The 22,995-nt window shown below is 39.2% G+C and overlaps 1 protein-coding gene across 4 annotated transcripts in view; it reads left to right on the top strand.

Moving 5' to 3' along the window:
* TENM1 (teneurin transmembrane protein 1) overlaps nucleotides 1-22,995 on the top strand; it is a 619,648-nt gene that overhangs the window by 444,549 nt on the left and 152,104 nt on the right. For all 4 annotated transcript variants that reach the window (XM_079909820.1, XM_079909818.1, XM_079909817.1 and 1 more), the window contains one exon: nucleotides 8,666-8,882. In XM_079909820.1, the coding sequence (XP_079765946.1) occupies nucleotides 8,666-8,882 (217 nt within the window). The remainder of the gene's footprint in view (nucleotides 1-8,665; nucleotides 8,883-22,995) is intronic.

Below are 22,995 nucleotides of genomic sequence, written 5' to 3'. Positions count from 1 at the left end.
TAGCTTGCTGGTCGTTGAGTGAAGCTGGGTGCTGGCGTTGAGATGGAGATCTTTCGGAGATTTTTGCTGTTTGATATTATGTGGAGCTGGGAGGCCTCTTGTGGACCAGTGTCCTGAAGTTGGCTCTTCCACCTCAGAGGCACAGCACTGAGTCCTGGCTGCAGCACCAAGAGCCTTTCATCCACAGGGCTCCTTAATTTGGGATGATTTCCTTGTCTATTCAGGTATTCCACAGATGCAGGGTATATCAAGTTGATTGTGGAGCTTTAATCCGCTGCTTCTGAGGCTGCTGGGAGAGATTTCCCTTTCTCTTCTTTGTTCTGACAGTTCCCAGGGGCTCAGCTTTGGATTTGGCCCCCCCTGTGCGTGTAGGTCGCCGGAGGGCGTCTGTTCTTTGCTCCGGTCCTAATTTTTTAAATGTTAATTCTTAAGAAATCTTCCCAGTCAAAAAAAAAAAATCACTTTCAAGCAGTTGTTTCAAGTAGCTGCTTCCTGATTACTACATATCATTGCTGATACTTACAGAATGGCAGGATTTTTTTTTTTTGCATTCTAATCAGCTTTGATTACTCATTAGTATTACTGCTACTTCCTGAAGCTTTGACTTTAGTTACACTCTGATTCAGTGCATTGTGACTCTTAGTAACTAGTTGGGCTCATTGAATATGTGGGTGACACAGGTCTAGGAGCTACCTAAGAGCTCCTTGAATAATAAAAACAGAGCTAAGAACAAATAACCCTTGGATTTTTTTCTTAACATGCAAAAAAATTGAAAACTGTCTTTTACATTGTATATTTAAGAACTAATTACTACAGAAATCACAAATCTATCAAATGTCTTGACCTCATGTATCCCTTTAGTCAACAAGCACATACCATGGACACAACCTTGTGCTTGGAAGAGGAGACTTAACCTTATGGTGACCACATTTTTCATGTGTTCATCATGTGTCCTGATTTAGGGTTTGAAAAATATAATCACCATACATTACATGCACATATGAATTGACATGAGAAAAAAAGTTTAGACATTATATTAACTGAATCAGAATAGCTAAAACAAAGAATAGTGAGAGCAAGCTAGAACTATCAGATGTTAAAATAATATTTTAAAACTATGATAATTAAAACAAAATGGTACTGATGTAAGCATAGACAGATCAGTACAACCGAATAAAAGCTTCAGGAACACACCCCAGTACAAATATTTAGGATATTATAAAACCAGCATCAAAAATCATTGGGGAAAAGAAACATTATGAAATAGGTGGTGCTGAGACAACTATTAAGGAAAAAAAAACTTAGATTTTCAATTCATATCTTATTCCAAAAGAATAAAATAAATAAAAACACTGCAGCTGATTAATGAGTTGAAGGCAAAAGAAAACTCAAACACAATTAGAAGAAAACATAGATGGTAGATCTCAAGATTGGAAAGGACTTCTTAAACATAAAAGCTAGGAAAGAAACCACAATAGGAAAAAAATGATAAGTTGGACTTCATAAAAGTTTCCAACTTCTTTGTATTCTTTGGCTAAGTTTTATAGACCATCCGACATCTATTTGGAGATACCAAAATCTGCATTGTCTGATATGGTAGCCACTAGCCACATATGACTCTTTAAATAACATTAAAAATTCCATTTCTCCGTTGCACTAGCCACATCTCAAGTGCTCAACAGTCACATGAGGCTAGTGACTACTGTGTTGGTGCACATCTAGAGCATTCCTATCAATGGAGAAAGTTCTATTGGATAGCGCTGATCCAAATGTTTGACTCAAAGAGTTATTTACCTTTCAGCCAAACATTTCAGATTGGGCACCCAATTTTCCATTCATTCATGACTACTTTGTGCCGAGTATTGTGCTTGACACTGAGGAGAAAATGCCAAACAAGTTTCTGCCTTCATGGAGCTTATGGTTTAGGTATTAAACAAGAAACCACACAAATAACTATATATTTACAATTGTTTAGAGTGCTGTAAAGTTTTTAGAGTGCTATAAACATGTATAGCAGGACCTAACCAGGTCTATATGGCAAGGAAGGCCTCACATGAGTCAGGGGAAGAATGTTCCAGGCCAGGGAAACAGCATGTACAAATGCCCTGAGGTGGAAATATACTAGACTCTTCTAGAAAGTGAAAGGTAAGTCATTGTGGCTGGAATACAATGAGTCAGGGAGAGATTGGTGGGAGATGAGAATATAAAGGTAGGCACTGGCCTGATTATACAGAACATTGTAAATTTTTAAAGATCTTCAGCTATCCAAGATTACAGTTTAGTCCCTCAAGTCATAGAGGAAGGAAGGTGACTTCTGATACTGTGGAACGATTGTCACGGAGGTTAAAAAGACGTACAATAAGAGTGTTTAATCAAAACACTCTTTTTCCCCCTGATCTTTTAAGTGTTTGTCACATGTTTGTCCAAGCTTCTCTTATATAAACTCTTCCGGTGGTCTATATTCATATTCATTGGTAAAATCAATAAGTTAATTGCCTAAAAGAGAATGATCTTCCAGGAATCATTCTTCATAACAAGTCACCATTCATTAAGAACAATAGCTATTTGCAAGCCTGTTTTATGATGCAGTGTTTCTAGATCTAGAAATCAGCACCATGGGTGAATTATGAACACATATAAGCTCATGGATCAATAAGCCTCATGTTTTGAATGTCACCAGCATGCTGCAGGGTTTAATAAATAGGAAAATGAAATAGAAGGAGCAATGAATTGGTAACATTTGCTCTGTTTAAGGGCCCCTCTCTGCATTTACTTTTAAGATTTGGCTGGGAAAAAAGACCTGGCAACAGAAAGCATATTCCTAATTATTCTCTTCTGACCATACCCCCCTCATTTCCAAGGAACCCATTTATTAGAAGATCATCACTTAGTTATGAGAGCCTAAACTGCCAAGTGATTCCAGATACGAGTGGAAGTTGGAACATCTAAACTCTATAACTCAGTTAACCCCTCTATAATGGAACTGTCACATTATTTATCGACTAAGACTAGTAATACTTGACATCTTCCTACTTTGTAGTGGTGAAAATGAATGAGAATGTTTGAAATACAGTAATATAAAGTGTGTGATAAAGATGTGGTATCAATGAAGAATCTATTTGTAACTTAACATATTTTGATGCATTCATTGAACATTTATTAATCTCTAGGTGCATTTATAAATGTCCTAAAAATAGGACTTTTAGGACATCCATTTATTCATTCAATAAATATTTATTGAAAGCTTACTTGGGGTCAGGCACTATTCTAGTCATTGAGGAAATAGCAATGAATAAAAAAGACTAAATCTGTGTTCCATGGATCTTATATTCTAGTTTTGAGAGGCAGACAATAAACTAAAAAATTTTTTAAATAGTCTGATAGAAGATGGTAAGTGTTATGGAGAAATTGTTTTTTAAGCCCGTTAAAAAAGGATAGGGAGTGTGCGACAGAGGTGGCATTTTAAATAATGTGGCCAGAGGAAGCCTTACTGAGAAGGTGGCAATTGAGTAAAGACTTAAAGGAGGTGAGGGATGAGCCATACTGACATTGGAGAAAAGAAGATTCCAGGCATAGGAACAGTGGGGAAGGGGGTTGTGGGATACGGTAATGGGAGGTAAGGTCAGAGAGGTAAGAGAGAGACAGTAAAGAACCAGACTGTGAGGAAGTAGGTCTTGGTCAGGACACAGGCTTTTATTCTGAGCGATTTGGGAAGCCATTGATGGCAGGTGGGGAGGACGTGAACATTAGTGGCATATAAACAATTTACTTTCCTGATGCAGAAAAAGTAAATGTATAGGTTATACATTTATATATAAATGTATATATAACAATTAATATATGTATATATTAACATATATATATAACATATATGTATATAACAAATAAACAAATGTATATATAACAATATATTATAACAATGATTTGGGCAGTTCCAGTACTAAGTGCACTTGAACTTCTCCCACTTTCTTTTTACCAATACAGCAAAATACTAGGGTGAAAGTCAGCCTGAATAAATGAAAAAAGATGAATTAGAGACTATTTCCAAAGGAAATACAGTCATATTACCTTCAATGCATATAATGACAACAACTAAGCTACCAGGAGTGCCTAGTAGAGGGCCTGCTTTAGTAAAAATTTATGAATGATTTGTAATGAGTCCATTGTTTGTAGGTTTCTAAAATGCCCGAGAAGATTTTGTTCAACTGAATCACTGGAATGATCAGCCCTTCAGTTTCTTTTTCACTATTAATTTGCTTGGTAGACGCTCTATTCTATCGATGCTGAAAAGGTTAAGCTTCAGTCCAGCCCCTGTCCAAATGATAACAAATTCTGAATTTGTGAAATTCAATGAATAAAGATTTACTGTAGCATTAGTGTCTGTTTAGAGCCACATAGATTCCTACCTATCTGACAACCTAACCAAGCAGAGTTCACAAAATGAACACATTTTAATGACCTGAATATGCTACAGAAAAGTTAACTGCCCTCTGGCCAGTGATAAGGCAACTTAAATAAAAGTGAGTCTGAACATTTTCAGCTGCCACTGCAGACCATTGGCATCTACCCCAGGACTCTATCCCTGGACTCCTTGTAGCCTGTACAGTCTATAATTTGGTTAATGGCAAGAGCTAACATTTATCGAGAGTGCTAGCTACTAAACTCTAAGCACGATGCTGGTATGATTATGAGAGCATGTGATCCTTACGACAGTTCTACTCATCCCATCTAGTAGATGAGGAAACTGAGAATCCAGGAGTTGCACTGATTTGTCCAGGATCGTGTACATTGTAAGTGGCAAAGTCAAGATTAGAATCAAAGTCGTCTGATTCTTTCACCTTAACCACTTCATGTGTTCTAAATCCTACATTGATCAGTCACTTGGAGGTCTTACAGCCTAGGTCAGTAGTACTAGTCATACGTCTTGGATGGTGATGTTGGACGTGTGATTTGTAGTCAGAGCACTGGGTGTTAATATGACTCCCATATTTCTTCCAACCACATTCAGCTTCCCTTCCTTTATTTGTAAAATGGAGATGAGAATGTCTACCTAACAGGGTTGTCACAAGGATTTAGTTAAAATACTACATGAGGATGTACCTAGTGCCATACCTGACAAATATTAACTAATCTATACGTGGTGCCAAATCCTTTTGGATAGCCTGCCATGGAACTTGCTGTCCGTTTTTATCAAGGTGATAATATGGGTGCTGTCCCTAAGAGGATATATATTTGTAAATTCATTTTAAGGATTAGGAAAATGTGGGTTTTCCCTATATTGTTCATATTCCCTTGTCCAATCCTGCTTTCAACCAAGGGCATACATCTAGTAGGTAAAAGTTTAATAGTGAGTGACTTGATCATGTACAGAAGAAACCAGTGTCCTTGACCTTCATCAACCCCAACTGAGCCAGCTGGCATAGTCCCTAACTGGCTGGCAAAGCTAGGACCAGTGAATGCCCTGTTTAGTCCTTCAAGACAATTTAACCTCCCTTTTATTTTGCTAGCTTTTATTTTTATTCCTTTAAAGGGAACAGGCCCTAAAAGTAAAGTAAGCTAACATTTGATATGTCCATATCTGACACCTTGAGCCTGGCTGTCAAGGGTGCCACAGCTTCCAATTCAGGGTGATAAAAGAACCATTAACAGCCAAAAAAAAAAAAAGAAAAAGAAAAAAGGAAACCCACACAAGCAGTGTGATATCATTTGCACTTCTTTGTAACAGTCTAGACATACTGTATGGAGTGTTATCCAACGTGATAATTGGTAAGTAGATCTTTGCCCATGTACTGGGCTTACCTATGAATTATAATTCGGGGTTGCATACCATTATTGGTCTGCTTGCCTGCAGCCTTTCTAGATTCAACAGAAGTCTTGCTGTTCTCAGAAAACAGAGGTCTTAGAGGGTCAGCCCTGTATAATAGGCAATTAGTGAATATGAAACATTAACTTGGAATTTATAGCACATAACTAGATGAGAATGTGAGTCCCAATTTTGAATTGGCTCTGTGTTTAGTTTTAGAATCTGGTTTTGAAGATCGTTGGGGCATTACTATTTATTTAAAATCTATTTCTTTTCAAAAATAAGTTAGAATTGTGTGGTTGACAGGTCGAAACCTGTGAATGCCCAATCTGATTATTACTACTGCACTTGCTGCCGATTGAAAGATAAAGGTGACTGGCTATCTGAAAAGCAGTTTTTCATTGTTTAGTATATTATGCATCAATTTCAGACATCAGAAAACTGTTTAAATCAGATTGATATTTTTGCCAGCTTTCCAGCACATCCAGATGTTTAATTGGCAGAGTAAAGAGATAATGTGCTAATAGGAGGCTGAGAACAATGTATTGGAGAGAGAGGTGATAGTGGCATCTAAAATCTATAGAAAATCTGTTAATGTAATTTGCTGAATGAGGGGAGAAAGGGGAGCAGAAGGGAACTTCTTAGGGAAACTAATGCACACAAAAGTTATTCATCAGTGAAAAAGAAATATATATACAGAGAAGTAAAAATCAGGGGCAGAACTACACTGAACAAACAGGGTAGAGGCCAGAAAGCAGCAAACTGCATTTTAAATCAAAGTAGTGTCTATGGTACAGGGAATTTGAAAGGACCTCATGTGGGGAAGAATATTTCCAGGGTGCCCTAGGGCTACTGTTCCAAACGCCTGCTCTCTAGGTGTTCCTGACTTTCATTGCCCCCAGCTGTGGTACTTCCCCCTCCAGCTCAACAGGGGCAGCCATGTAAAGGAGAGAGAGCGAGCAAAAGAGCCGCGTGAAACCGGTGCCAGTAACTTTCATCATCAGCCTTAAGGAGCGGGTGATCCATCTGAACCTCCCTATTCCACTGCAAGCCAAGAAGATGAGCATTTTTATATTTACCCTTGTTAAACATCTGAATTAGGGCTTCCCTGGTGGCGCAGTGGTTGAGAATCCACCTGCCGATGCAGGGGACGAGGATTCGTGCCCCGGTCCGGGAAGATCCCACATGCCGCGGAGCGGCTGGTCCCATGAGCCATGGCTGCTGAGCCTGCACATCTGGAGCCTGTGCTCCGCAACGAGAGAGGCCACAGCAGTGAGAGGCCCGTGTACCGCAAAACAAACAAACAAAAAATCTGAATTAGAGCTACTGGTCTGCTTTAAGGACCATGGAAGGGCTTTAACTTTTTTTTTTTTTTTTTGCTTATTGAGTGTGGAATGAAGTGTCCATATGCTCAAATAATCACTCCAACCCCTTCTCTTTGCACGTAATTCTTATAACACTTATTGCAGGTTTAACTAGTGTAAGAGTCAGCTGTTTTATGCACCTATTCCTCCTAAATTCTGAGCTCCTAAAAACAGGGAAAGGGTTCTTTTTTACCTCTTTCCTTCCCCAAGCACCTAACACAGTGTTGTGCACCTACAGTCAGCCCTTCGTATCCTCAGGTTCTGCATCCTTGGATCCAGCCAACCACGGATGAAAAATATTTGGAAAAAAAAGAATTCCAGAAAGTTTCTAAAACCAAAACTTTAATTTGGCGCGTGCCTCATAACTATTTACATAGCATTTACATTGTATTTACAACTATGTACATGGTATTTACGTTGTATTAGGTACTATAAGTAATCTAGAGATGATTTAAAGTATACGGGAGGATATGCGTAGGTTATGTGCAAATACTGTGCCATTTTATATAAGGGACTTGAGCATCTTCGGATGTGGGTATCCGCGGGCGTCCTGGGACCAATCACCTTCAGATGCCGAGGGACAACTATATCAGGTTCTCAACAGTCTCCCCTCCTTCTGTAACCCCTGTGTCCCACATCATTCCTCTACCAAAGAATGAAGCTTTTATGTGATTTATTTGTTGGAACAACCATGGATTCAGGAGTCTGGAGTAAATGGTGAAGGCCTAGGAAATGAAAGAGAGCCATTCATCACTATATACCGGAAATTTCTTAGTATTTGCTTCAAATAACTGCAGTTAGGAACAAGTAAGCTCTAGTCACTTCTACAGATTCCTAAAAAAGTGGTTCTGAAAATTTAGTATGCTTCGGAATCACTCAGATTAAATACGGCATAATCCTGGGCTCTGAAGAAATTCTGCTTCAATAGGCGGGACTCAAGAATATACAAATTTAATAAACTCCCCAGGTAATTGACTACATGTTTGAAAATCACTGCCCTGCTTTAGACACTTTGTCACCATCAGAATACCAGCTTCTATTGTGGGAATTAGGAATAGACAAGTATATTGGGAGAATCTTTTAAAAATACAAATTCAGGTTGGCAAACATTTGTTAATTATGTGTTCATAAATGTACATGATGTGAGAAATTCCAAAAAATTATAAGAAATAGTTGCAATCCCAGAGGAATGGTCTTGCGGAGGAAGAAAGAAACTTCAAAAGAGTGATAACTAACAGAATACTCTCTTCAAATGCTAAACAATGTAGTACTGCTGGAGGATTCAGGAAAGATTTATGAACACAATAGTTTGAATTTCACTGATGTGCCACGTAAATTCAGAGTGGGTAATAATTCATGAGAGACATGTGAATTTAATAGATTCTAAACTCAAAATGTGGACCATTACCTTTGGCGATATTCTAGATATTTCTCCATTTGTGCATGTTACTAACTATGTTGTTTCTCTTGACACTAAATTTCAAAAATTCTTTTTCAGATGGTTTGACTGACTGTGTGGACCCCGATTGTTGTCAACAAAGCAACTGTTATGTAAGTCCTCTCTGCCAAGGCTCACCAGATCCTCTTGACCTCATTCAGCAAAGCCAGCCGCTCTTCTCTCAGCACACTTCGAGACTCTTCTATGATCGAATCAAATTCCTCATTGGCAAGGACAGTACTCATGTCATTCCTCCAGAGGTCTCATTTGACAGCAGGTATATATGTATTTATTCTATTCCTTAATGAACAGTGGTCATGTTTTTCCTTAACCGTGAAAGGAAGATACACACACACACACACACACACACACAACACATGATGTGTATTATTCGTAGTAAAGTATAAATGGGGCTTTTAATGACAAAAACAGAAGTATAATTTACAAACTTATTGTTCAGCTTTTGGATTGATCCCTTAAAAAATTCTTGAATTTCAAAAGCCAAATTTTAAGTTTTATTCCATGGTGTAAAATGTTTCCATATGAGTTGGGTGAGTCTGATGTCCCAATGTGAAATGCAAGACTTGTGAAAATCTGTCTTCTAGGCAAGCTCAAATGCGTGAATTGTCACTAAAGACCTGAGACCGAAGTCCAACCCATAAGATGAAGAAATTTTAAAATGCTAACTTACTTATTTGAAGTGTAATAACATGAATTTGCTCGTTGTTCTTCTCAGCTTCATCTTCAGCAATGATATATTTTAGTCATTAGCACTAGATATAAGTAAGTCACTGAAGTCAACATTTCTGATCTCTTAAAAATGTTCATGCCTTGTTCATGCCACAATTCAACATGTGTAAATATTGTTATTAAACTATAAGGATGTTTATCTCTCAGAATAGAAAGTCCAGCAGTTGGGCTTGGGGGTTGGCTGACCTAAGCGTTCAGTAACATCATCTAGGCCCCAGGTCCTTTCCATTTCTCTGTTCTACCATCTTCAGCATAAGCTTCATTCTTAGGTTGGTAGCAAGATGGCTGTGGCAGCTGCAGGTTCACTTCAGATACAACAAGGACCAAAGGAAGAAAGAGAAAAATACTCCCCCAAGCATGGAATATAAACTCTTCCCTTCACTCTGACTGTTTCTCATATTTCACTAGCTTCTAGACTATTACAAACAGAAATTAAAAAAAAAAAAAAAACTTGGAAAGTATTTGTCCAGGAGCTCCTGTCTACATCCCACCCACTCAGTTGCATCCTGGTGGGTGTTATCAGGCCCCAGGAAAAACTCGGTCAAGAGTTTATATTGATATGAGTGATAATCTAAGAAAATCACAACTCAATCTTGACCTATACACACTAGGAAAGGGAAAAAAAACGATGTGCGTGGAAATTTAAAACACTCAGCATCCTTCTCACAGACTGTACACTAGAACTGTTAGTGAAACTTAAAACTTTCTCATTATGTTTATTATGTGCAGTTCTAACCTTTTAAATCTTTGACAGAACCCCAAGCCAACTGCCAATGCATCACAAGAAAGGCCTTTTCTGCCAGGGGATCTAGTCAAAGTTTGCCTTCTCCCAAGAGACTCAGTCATCCCCATTTTGAAGTATTTCCCCCATCTCATTAACAACTCTGGGGTAATTTCAAATGGCTGTAGTCAAAGTAATTCTTGAGATAGTGAAGCCTTACTTATTGCACACCAGACGAACAAAGGAAACAAAAAGTATTATTCATGCTTAAGGAAAAGTCAGTCCAAAAGAAAAAAAAAATAGGTAAATGAAATAACCACCGCCATGACACGGAGATATGTATTAAATGACTCACTGAACTCAAGTAAAGGGAGAAAGTCAGGACCTGAGAGAGACAGGAGCCAAGTCATTGTGATCCAGAGGAGGGCGTTTGAGCAATAAACTTAGAAAAGTGAAGGGAAACTCCAGCCCCTGCGGTTCAGCTTCATGCTTCAGCAGCGTTGCCAGCCACTCACAGAGTGAACAAGCCTATTACTTGTGGTACTTAATGCCCTTCTCCTCCTCCTGGTTTGATTGAGTTTTCCTCATTCTTTTGTAAAAGGCTCCAAGTTATCATTTGGCCTGTAAGTCACATTTGAATTCAGAACGACTCCTTCTTCCAGTGGTCTCCGCTCTGACACACATGTCTAATCTGTCAGAAAAGGTGCAGGCCTTTTCCAAGGGAAACGGTTGAGGACAAGCAATGTAACTATATTTCCTTTAAAAAATCAACGCATGCAGTGTTATTCGGGTTATCTCTGGATAAAATCAATCCAATTCTGATCATGTAGAGTATAAGTAATAATAGGTACAAGCTCTTACATCTCAATAGTACTTTTTAGTTTGTGCGGCTCTCAAACGTACATTATTTCATCTTATCCTCACAGTATCCCTGTGAAGTAGGTATTGTCTTGGTGCATTTTATATGTGAGGGAATTGAGCTTCAGAGAGATTAAATAACTTGCCCAACATCACACAGCCAGCAAGTTTCTTTGTAGCAACTCTTATAATCTTTCTGTTATACCACTGCTGCCCCATTTCAACTTGTCCTTAAATGAGCCTAGTGACTCAGATCTCATTTTTACTGGATGAATGACATCTGGGTTAACACAAGAAACTTAGAAACCGAGCGATATTGTAAAATCCAGCTCATTTTAACACATTTCAGTGACATTATTTACAAACTCTGAGTCAATGGTAATGAGCTTCTTGGTAGAAGAACACTTTTGAACAACTGGTAAAACAGGCCTTTTGCTACGTGTAAATTGTTATTAACCACTTCTTATGTGTCAGGTCTCTTACCAAGCTTTTACATGTGTTATCTCATTTAATCCTTACAAAAACCCGATATGGTAGGCACCATTACGATCCCCACTTTTCAGGTGAGAAAACAAGAACTGAGATTTCAAGTGAGTCACTTGCCCAGGGTCACAGCCAGTGAGTGTCAGAGCCAGGATTTGAAACCAAGCAGATTCATACTGAGAGCCTGACCTCATGCTGAGCCACTTTGGCTACTTAGAAAGCTCTGCTGAAGACTTATGACCCTTTTCCATCTGTGACTGTGGGGTTGCTCTCCTCAGACAGATCTAGAACACTTAGGTACTATAATCAGGGGAACCATTCTCCTCTTTGGCTTTTGCCACATAATTGAGTGATAGCTGAGTAGGTGGATGAAGAAGGCATTGCCGAGGGGCTCATTTGCCTACTGGCAAAATGTGACCCGCATGGAGGACTTGCTGCTGAGTGTTGCCACCATCAGAGGCCTTTGAGCTAAAGATGGTGGCATATAGGTGACTGACTGTTGCAAGGACAGATAAAGGTTAAATAACTGTGCATCCTTGTGCATCCAAGTGAGACTAGCCTTTCTTGTTCTGAGTGTGCTGCACTGGCATGTGAGAGCACATGGAACATGAGACCTCCTGTGTCCCTGATGGTGTCATGTCACTGGGAACATGCCACTTGCCCATGGTAGAGTCTCCAGCAAGCCCAAGTCAGTTACCATTTTTTCCTTAAATACATTTTACCCTGTAACCTGAGTTTCTTGTTTTCAGTCGACTCCAAACATGACTACAAAGTAAACCACATATTCTACGTGCCCTGTATGACTTATTACTTTTTAATAATGTAAATAGGTGAACAGAAGCATTATTGATCTTCAGTGTCTAAGCATTTAATCACTATTAATAATGTAAAAGGTTTTTATAAATATGTAAAAACAAGAGTACATTAAACTAAACGACAGCAGTAATTTGCAAAGCCGGACATTTCACTCATCATCACTAATGGAGAAGTGCATTTAAAAAACAAAATCCTACCGGGGTTAGTGCAACCGCTGACAGCAAGGTCTGGCCAAACTCATTTGTCTGTTTTGTAGCCACGAGAGGCTGATCCCCACATCAGTCCATGTCAGGTGTCTACATCAGGCATTGCTTAATATCAGCCCACAGATGTATTTTGTTTGGCCCAACATTTAGAAACTAAGAGATCTAACATAAAAATTGGAATGTCTTCCTTCTCTAGAAAATTGACAAAGCTTGACATCTCTGGTAGAGGCCATCCAGAGCTGAGGGCCAGTTACCCCTCTGGAATGACTATGACATGCCTCTCTAGCTCACCATTCACTGTTTCCCTTGCACCTGACTCACTTCCCTCACTTTCAAGGTCCTGCCTGGCCCTGCTGGCCTTTGAGTTCGTAACCTCTGGACTACACAGCTTCTATAGCTTTTCATGGAAAGGCCACAAGTGTTCGTTTTTTTTCTTTCTGATCTGTTTCCCTGAGAGTCTTTAAAAATCCAATCTTAACTCTTTACTTAATTTTTGAACCTTTGCTGTGTTGGTTTAAAAAGAGAAAAAAAGTGACCGAACATAAGCTAAAAACCACATTAATGGAAGGATATTTCCCCCCTTAGTTCACTGGGGACCTGTGGACACCTCATGAATAAGTTGATGTACATTCTGCCTCACATCTTAGAGTAATAAACCCCCAGGTCCCACCATAGTAGAAGCAAAATGTCCACTTTCTATGAGAAAGATGTGTATGTTGAGAGGCATTTGACGATTGTTTGTCACTTAGAGTAAGTTTTAAGAACAATTTAAAGATCTAAAACTTTGCAGCAATGCTGCTGGGTGTGGGTGTGGCTGCCTCTTGTGCCTGCTTCTGGTGGGATCCCTAGCCTTAGTTGAAAAGTTCTAGAGTTGGGACCAAACTTCATCCAGCACTAAGCACATGACAGCACTGTTAACACGCTACAAAATGAAGAGGTTGAGCAGGGTGATAGGTTTCTTCTAGTGCTAACTTTCTGTGAAGTTGCTGTATTTCAGTTTCTTGCTCCACACTGGGATGTGCAATATTTAAGTTCTGAACTGTCCTCATTGCTAAAATCTAAGTTCTTTGAGGACAAGGATCAAGTCTGATTTGTTCTCTCCCTGTTTTGATTATCTATCACTGTGTAGCAAACTACTCCAAAACATAACGGATTAAAACAATTTATTATGATTACATTTCATGATTCTGTGGGTTAGAAAAAAGAAACTTCTTTCTCCTCTCCTCCCCTCCCCTCCCCTCCCCTCTCCTCCCCTCTCCTCCCCTCTCCTTTTCTTTTCTTTTCTTTTCTTTTCCCGGGTAGGGAAAAAAGACAGAAATTCTGACAGGGTATGGCCAGGATGACTTCTCTTTTCTCCATGATATTTGGGCTCTCAGCTGGTATAACTCAAATAGCTGGGGGCTGGAACAGCTGGACAGCAGCCAGGAATCCCTCTTTCTACCCACAGCCTCTCTACTTGGGTTTCCTATGGGCATGGCAGCCAGTCTCGAGTTTGTCAGAGCTCTTATACGGTGGCTCAGGGCTCCAAGAGGTAACGTTCCAAGAGACAGGAAACAACAAGATACCAGTCTCTTAAGGCCTGGGTCCAGAAATTGTCCCAGTGTCCCTTGTGTTATATACTGTTTATCAAAGTAGTCACAGAGCTTGTCCAGATTCAAAGGGAGGGTCATAAATCCTACCTCTAGCGGAGAGAGGTATCAAAGAATTCGTGGCCATCCTTAATCTGCCATACCACTGTATCCCCAGATCCGAACACAGCATCTGGCAGAAAATTGGTAAGAAAATGAGTGAATGAGTGAGTGGCTTAGTTGTAGTGATATTGAAGTGCTCTTCTCATATTTGCTAGTGAAAAACTCTTTTTGGTTGCCTAGAACACACAGATGATATTAGGACCTCAAATAAGTCAATTCCCAAATGTAGAAGCAGCCTAAAGGTAAGATTACTGTTCTCCAAATAGCACAGGAACAAATTCATAAAAGATGAAGTGATTATATAACAGTAGCAAAGTAATTACTCTTTTTTTTTAAACTTATGAGACATTCCACCACTGCCAGAGCCTGTTCATAATTGACATCATTTATAACTTTGTGTAAGCATCAATAATCCTCTCTGCCTTCAGTGGGCTAGATAATCAAAATTTGAAACCAAGGAAAAATTAGAAAATAAGGAGCAATATCAGGAAGTCATAGGAATACTGCTGTGAACTGGCTCACTTTGCTGTTCCAGCTCATGAGAAAACCAAAGACAAGCACCCCAAAACTAATTGAGGTACCGCAAATGCCTTGAGCATGGCATTCTTGGCAAACTCTTTACCTACCCAAGTCCTTCCCTTCCTTTACTATACCCCATTCAGTAACGAAATCATTATTCATGATACCTGGCAACAGCCATGATTACTATCATAACTTGTTTAATAAATTATGCCTTTCTGCACTTAGTTGATCTGGGAACGTATACCATTTGAAATCCTGTGAATGGCAAAATGAGTTATTAAATCAAGAATGAGGTTAAGGCGAAGGTTGCAGGAAGATGATCATTGCTGTTGATCTCGGATCTGATGAAGACTTAAGAATAACCATACTTGACAGATACAAATTCCTGTTTTTTAAAATGTACATTTTATTGAAATATTAGTATTTCCAGAGTAACTGAGAACTTTAAATTTCTCTACAAGAGATACCAAAGTCCTCTGCTGTCTCTAATGTAATCTAATATCCTCCTATCAACTCATTTTTATAAAGTGATGAGGATATGTATTCACTCATTTATTCAACAGATATTTCTTGAGTCACCCACTCTGTGCCAGGAACTGTGCAGATGGAGGTAAACAAAAGAAACAGAGTCCCCTTATTCACAGAACTCCCTTTACATTCTAGTGGTAGAAGCAGTCAAAGCATCAAGTAGATACATAAAGAATTAAATGAATTACAAATTGCAATAAATTCTGTGGATAATGGAACATCAGGGAGCTTGGGGTTCATCAACTCAGGGTCCCAAATTCGACTGCTTTGATGAAGCAGTCAGGTAACCATAATGGAGGTAAGACAAGGTATTCTAGCAAATGAGACCAAGTCATTAAACAATTACAGAAGTGAGACTGACCTGGAAGTTTTCAGCAGAAACTCAGGGATGGGACTAATCGACTCAGGTGAGCTTGAGGAGGCGCCTGGATGACTTGCAAGAAAAAATACAAAGCTTATTTGGACGGTGAGCAGCTTAACTATTCGCAGGAAGTTTCATCCTTTGACATCTGGGCCTATAAATAATTTTAGTACAGTTTGAAATGTTTGTGTTAAACAGATGAATTCAAGGGGAAAAAACAATCATCCAAAAAAATTCCCATTTACCACACTGAAAAAACTTCCCATTTAACCACACTTTGGCGTCATTTGTAATGATAGACCCTACAGTTTCTTTCAAGATAATCCACATTGGGGAAGATTAATCATTTCACTCTTGAGATCGATGAACATGGCAGTGTTTACTTGGTTCGCATAATGGCACTGTCCTAGGCTCTGGCCTACAGCAAATTGCCTTCCCCATACAGTCTAGTGAGGAAAACTGACAATAATGAAAAAGGTAAATGTCAGGTAGGTATAAGTACTGTCAAACGAGATAAAGAAAATTTAGGGACAGAGAGTGACCATTTTAGACAGAGTGGTCTGGGAAATCCTCTCTGGCACTAGAGCAGAGAGCTCATAGCATTCATCTATATGTTAGATGATCTTGGCAAGAATGTTTCCTGCCACCTGGACCCTTCTGCAGCAGCTTATCACACAATCCAGAGCCTGGCTGTCACTTTTAGGGTCCACTGAATCAAGATTCTGTGGCATTGTGTGAAACAGAAAGGTAGAACAAACCTTTCTCAAGGAATTACTACATACTGGTTATTGTACCAGGTTTTACTGATAAATGGATGGGGTGCCTGTCCTTCAGGAATACATTGAGAAAAACTGAATACCTCAGACAAACTGAATGGCCTCTGAAAGAGAAATCAGCAACAGCCCTCGACCATTTAAGTCATGAAAAGAATTTTTTAAAATAGCAGATTGTCATCAATTAGTGTTGACCCTAAAAGAAATCAGATACGTAGAAACCACATCCTGATTTGGAATTATGAAAAAGAGGAGGTAAGGAAAGCTTATATTTTAGAATATTTATAAGGAAATGCAATGTTATTATAACATTAAAGCATTCATTGAGTTAACATTCACAGTCTATGTACAGGTATCCCCCAGAAGGTCTGTACCTAATCATTCATAATTTTGCTGAGGAACAAATTTGAATTCATATGCTTTGTGTTTAACTTTTTCATGAATCTAGTAGTTAAGGACCTCCAGGTATACTTACTAATGGCAAATCTTTGTGTATTTTTAATCTTAAGAATGTGAAAGACATTATGCCAGGTACACAACTAGGGACTGATGAACACACAATGCAACAATTGCTGAATAAATTGAATAAACTAAGGACTGGGGGAAGCTCTTTCTAAGGCATCAGCACCTGCAAATCTATCTTGTGTTCACCTTTCTTTCTAAAGTGAGGCACTGCACATAACCTGCCCACATTTGGAAGAGGGACCCAAGAGTGGGTTGGCTCTGCCATGATTCCTTGTGAGTCTGTCTGTCTTCCCATGTTGCTTTTCCTAAGCAACCTCCTTTGCTTATCACTTCTGTAGTCGTCCCAAGTGAGAAGTAAGATTTCTGCTACTTGCTAATAAAGCACTTTGATCTCGTGTATGTGAAAGGTGTTACGTGTGTGAAGATGGGATCTCCTGATTTTCAGACAACTATTTTGTCTAATGCTAAAGTTCAGGAAACATGTTCAAGACACATTTAAAAACTTACAAAGTGCTGAAGGTTCCAAGATTTATAGTGCTGGCTAGCTCCTGACATCAGCAGTCAACACCTAAAGGTACCAAAAAAGAAGGAATGTGTGACTTTCACTTCTTTGCAAATGCTCTTGGGCAAAGAAATCTGAGCACAAATCTTTCAAAAGCTGTGCAATTGATTATTTGTGATATTTTGAAACTCAGATGTTCTGAGGTGCTTAATAATGGTGATTAGTAGTACCAGTAGCTGTCTACAGCTTATCTCGGTGTGAATAGGTGTCTTCTAATATTTTACCTATCTTACTTACTGCTCAATTAGGATTGAAATTCGAAAGGATCAAATCCTTAATACCTACTTCTCAGCCATACAATTTGCTTGCAGTGACTCTAGCTAGTTCTGTCATCTTATCTTGTCCCTGGAGAGGGCAGAGTCAATGCAAGTCTAGGGAGAAAGAACAAATGACATCTTGTGGTGCATCTCCACCATACACCCTGCACGTAGAAAGTGCTCAGCAGCTGGTAAATGTCTACAAAGTAGTGACATCCTGTGGATGAAAAGCACTTTCTTTTCATCTGTAGCCACATTATTTACATCTTGACTAAAAAAGTCTACAGCTTAGGCCATTTAGGGTCCAGGTCAAAAGACGTCCACCATTTCTACCACTTACTAGCTGCGTTATCTTGAGCAATTTTTTTTAACCTCTCTGAATGTGTTTCCTCATTTTTTAAAACAGGCTAATAGTAGTACCTACTCAGGGTTATATTGATGGTAAGTGAAATAAAATAAGAAAAGTGCCTGGCATGGTACCTGACTCATAGTAAGTGCTTAATATCTTATTTATACAAACACATGTATTTACATATATATATATATATATACTTTATATATATAGGGTACATAATAGAATATAATTTGAAAGTTCCAGTTCAAAAGACAGTCACTTTACTGGGTTACTTTATTGTTACAGCATCTTTGTGAGGTGACTGGGGATAAGACAGGGAAGAACTATCACTCTCACTTTCCATAAGGAACAAAGGAGGCTGAGAGTAATCCCATTTCTTAGGAAAAGTCACATCGATGATTATTAACAAGCCAGAGCTAGAACTGGCGTGGACAGTTAGGCCACACTTTTTCCTCCTGGAGGGAAGAGTAATCCATGGCCAGGCTATAGCCAACAAGACAGACTTGCCCTGTATTTAACGACTATCCATTTATTTGAAGGGCAGATTCACAGAGAAGTGACAGGAAAGGTTAATGAGGTTAACAAAACCCCATAAGGCTGATTACAAAGATAAACCATTTGAGTAATGTGGAAAACAGGACAAAAACAAACCAACCAAAAAAATAAAATAAAACTTGAGACTATTCAAGAGTTACAAGGGCTTCCAGGGCAAATATTTCAGGATTCAAATTCTGGACAGAAATAATCATGTGTCTAAATGAAGCAAACTGGCACTTCTGCAGTCCTGAAAATGTGACTGTGTTGTCAGTTTTCTTATTGCTTCAAAACACTTGATCTTTTTCCCATTACTTTGGGGATTTCAGGCATCAAAAGCAAGTCTACTTTTGACAAGCAATTACCAGGGCAGATGGGAAAATAGGCACCCTACCTCAGGGTGAGTGCCCCCATTTTGTTTTACTTGAAACATCACTAGCCATGAGGAAAATAATTCTTCTTAAAAAGCTATCTGCATTTGCAATAGCACCACCTTTCCCAAAGTCCTAGAATGTTGATGGGTAATGCTCCTAGCTGCTTTTAATGTTACCCATTTGGTAGGTATTATTTATTTGGGCTAGTGACCAACTGAGTAGGATTAAATCAGCCTGCTCTATTTAACTAAAAACTAATGAGATTTTATTGGGTTTACATATAAACATTCACTGCGTTCACATTTGCAGAACATGGAAACAGGTTTATGCTATAGAAGTAAATGTTTTCATGGTACTGTACCAGCTTAGATAACATACATCAAAAAAAAACTAGCATGTGATGTGTGGAAACCCCCAAAATATCTGAATATTAGAACCCTCAAATGTATTTGAGTTATGAAATACCAAATTGTAATTATATAGTTGTATATAAAGGAATAATGGGGTTAGTGTTCATAAATTAAGCATTTGAGGAGGACCATTCATTCTTTCCAATCACAGGGGTACTATTTAATTCCCTGAAGTAGTCAATTATCAGACAAAACTCTCATGATGAGAAGGTCGTAATTCACAATCCAGAATGCTGGCTTCTAATAAATGAACTGTTACACAGGAACCTCAAAGTGGTCTCTGAAACCCTTGAAGTAGTGCTGTGGGATAGGCCGGAAGTATTTTACAACTTCATATAAAAATATTTGAGTTGGGGCTTCCCTGGTGGCACAGTGGTTGAGAGTCCGCCTGCCAATGCAGGGGACACAGGAGGGCAGGCCCGGCAGCCTGTGTTTTAACAAGACTTCCAGGTGATTCTGGTGCATGATCAAGTTTGAGAGTCACCGGTGTATATGAGAGAAAGATAACCAGAAGGGACTGAGGACCAATACTACAGTCCCGAAATTACACTCTTAAAAGAAGATCCTTTATTCATTGTGTGCCACAGTGGATAAGAGGGCATCATAAGCCCTTTGTCCCAACCGCTCAGAGGTATTTGCATTCCAGTAGCGCCCCCAGAAGCAGCAGTGATTTAGCCCAAATGACACAGTCTACAGCTGTGGAACGTTACGGTATAATAAGCCCGCGGAGAAGATGTCAGGAGAACCATGAAACCACACCTCATATGCAGCAGGTTTCTGTCCCTTGGAGATTTGAACCAACTGACAACTCATAGAGGAATTTACAGGGCAGGATTCCAACACCACTGAGCAGAGGATTCACATAGCCTCTCTCAGCCCAGTCCTTCTCGATGCTATCTCTTGACTAGAGCTGTCAGCTGTGGAAAGGATTTCATCTGTTCCTGTGGAAAAAACAACCTAACCTGTCCACCTGCTGCTAGATCCCCTGCTGGCCAGGTCCTTGATTTTGAATGTTACCCTTCAAAGGTTGCTTATGCTCCTGTTAGCAACAAAAGCAAATAGCTATAACTTCCCTAGCCCTTGAGCCTCATTTTCCTTACGAAAGATTTTAATCAGAAATACCATGCAGTAAATTACATCTTCTTTCAGCAATTTAGTTTTCAGCCTTGTTTTTCAAACCAACTTTTGTGCTTGAGGTTAATGTTTTTTGCCTGAGGTGTTGAATGAATATTGGAAATTTGACACCCAAGACAAAAGACAACAAAGAAGGGAAGAGGAAAATGAAACCAAGAATTTATTGAAGCCTAGGGATAATTTGACTATGCCACGAAAATAGCAAATACAGAATGAATTAGACCTTTTGCATCAGAACTGTCTAACAAGCAGCTTGTTAGTTAAATAAGGCTCTCGGTAAAGTGTACTGACTTGCGTTTCCCAAGATGCCCTGTTCTTCAGACCAAGCTCCAAACACCTAGAGGATTCAGCATTTAGTTAAAGGGAGAAGCAGTTCCTCTGAGGTTGCTGCTTTAGCATAGTGACAGCAGGTCGACAGCTTGGCCTGTATTATCCAGAGAAGAAGAAGAGAGACACTTGTGAGGGGTGATCTTCCCCATACATGTTTTTAAAGTCACATTGGACACGTTCATCCAAGTTCAAGTTATCTTGCTCTAACCCACAATAGCAGGGAGAAGTCCTTGTTTTTAGAGGTTCAAGGAAGCAAAATATCCCATCCAAGTCTGTGGATCAAAGAAGGAGAGCCCCGGACAAAGATGGAAAGCATGCAGTACCCGCCATTGAGAGTACTCAAACACACACACACAACCAACACAAAAGACAGTCACACTGGGCACATACCTGCTATACACATGTGCAGGGCCAGCTTCATGATAGTCCAGACAGTAGCTTCTGTAATCTAGTTTGGAAGGTTCACAAGAGTTCCGTATATTACTTAATTGAAAAGGTTTCAGGGAAAGACAGGTCCTTAAAGGTTTAGGACTCACGTTGAACTTTTTCATGTGGCAAAAGTTTAAGAGTTCAAGATGTTTCCTCAGGACAGACCAAGGACAGGCCAAGTATGACTGCCTCACTTAAATGGTGATTTGAAGAAGCTGGACAGGAAACAGGGAGGCACCGCAATTGGGCATGACAAAAAACACGGAAAGTAGGATTGTGGGATGACTGAAGACAGACCCCAGCCATAGATGCCTCACTACTTCAGCAAGGATCTAACCTAGGAAAAAGGTGAATTATGCAGGCCACCTTGGATATTGGAAACATAAACAAACAGATTATGTACATGGGGGAGAAAGTATATTTTAGTGGTTGCGTAAATCAGGAAAAATAAAGCAGATACAAGGCTACCCCCCACAATTAATGAAGAAAGTTGAGTTTAGAAGCTGGAGCGTACAAAGTGGCAGTTGTGCTGTATGAAGTGGCACAATACACCATACCTGCCAAGACTACATCTGAAGGTTCCCTAAGGGCCATCTGGAGCTCGAGTAGCCTGGGGAAGCGAGCAGACGTGAGAGCATTCTTTTTGAAATGGAGAGTTTGCCTGAGAAGATTTTTTTCCTAGGTTTCTGCATGCAGTGCCAATCCAAATTACTGCCAATTAAAAAAGAATAATACTGTCCGGAAATTTAGACAACTTATACTGATGCAGGATGGCTGATGTTGGTCAAAGATTATAGTAAGTACTAGTAACCCAGGAATGAAAGGAGCTAAGAGTTATTCTTGTGAAAAATGGATGACATGGAGTGTGTAAATAATGGAAGCAAATGCAGCAAGATACAGGGAATCTTAGAACATTTAAAATCCAGTACATTACAAAGAGAGTTCAATGCTGATAAATGTAAAATAATAAGTTTTATGGGGCTTTATCATATGCTGTAAGTTGGTGTGGATCATAAAATATGAGGAATAAAAAAAGTAGGGGAGTTGAAAGACAAGTCTGAGCATTATTTATGAATGATGAGAGAAATGAATGAGAACAGGTAGACAATGTCTTGAATAATGATGACTTTGATGAGTCGTTATCACACAAATCTGTGTGCTTCATAAAATATGAGGAATATTAAAGAGAAGAGGATTCAAAAGACAAGTCTACTCAGAATGAGATACAGAATGAAGGAAGAGAAGAATACAAGAGAAGTGCACAGAATAATGATGACTTTTATGAGACTTTCACTCACCAGCCTGGATCCTTCATAAATATAAGCTGTATAGAAAATAAAAGAGCAGCTAAGAGAAGAGACAGATCTGTGTCTGTCATAAAATATGAGCAAATAATGTCAACTAGGCTTGACAAAATAAAAACAAAAATAATTGAGCCTAGTGCAGCTGTGGGAAGACACAATGTCTAGATTAATGTGAACAAGTAAAATAAGCGCGTGTAGAATTGTCTTGCCAGTAGGGAATCAGTGACCACCTAAGTAGGCATCACTGTTGAAAAGCCCACCTTGTTAACTGGTAAAGACTTGGCAAGTTCATAATTACCCCCTACCACACCCCTCCAAAAGCCATCAGCACATAGGGCTCAGGAAGCAATGTTGAACTGATCTTCAAATGAAGGTGGCCTCACTAATGCACGTTTCTTCTCAGCCCCTCTGGCTCCGATCCCTATGTAGTTTGCAGGAGATTTTCTCAGCTGGTTTCTACTTAATCTATACACAGTTTGTCAAATTTTGCTTTGTAAAGACCTTCAAAATGTCACTGTATAAAACTA

The sequence above is a fragment of the Stenella coeruleoalba genome (assembly GCF_951394435.1).
Source record: "Stenella coeruleoalba genome assembly, chromosome: X".
Taxonomy (NCBI): Eukaryota; Metazoa; Chordata; class Mammalia; order Artiodactyla; family Delphinidae; genus Stenella; species Stenella coeruleoalba.
The sequence above is the reverse complement of the archived record's forward strand: the minus strand, read 5'-3'. Positions and strand labels throughout refer to the sequence as shown.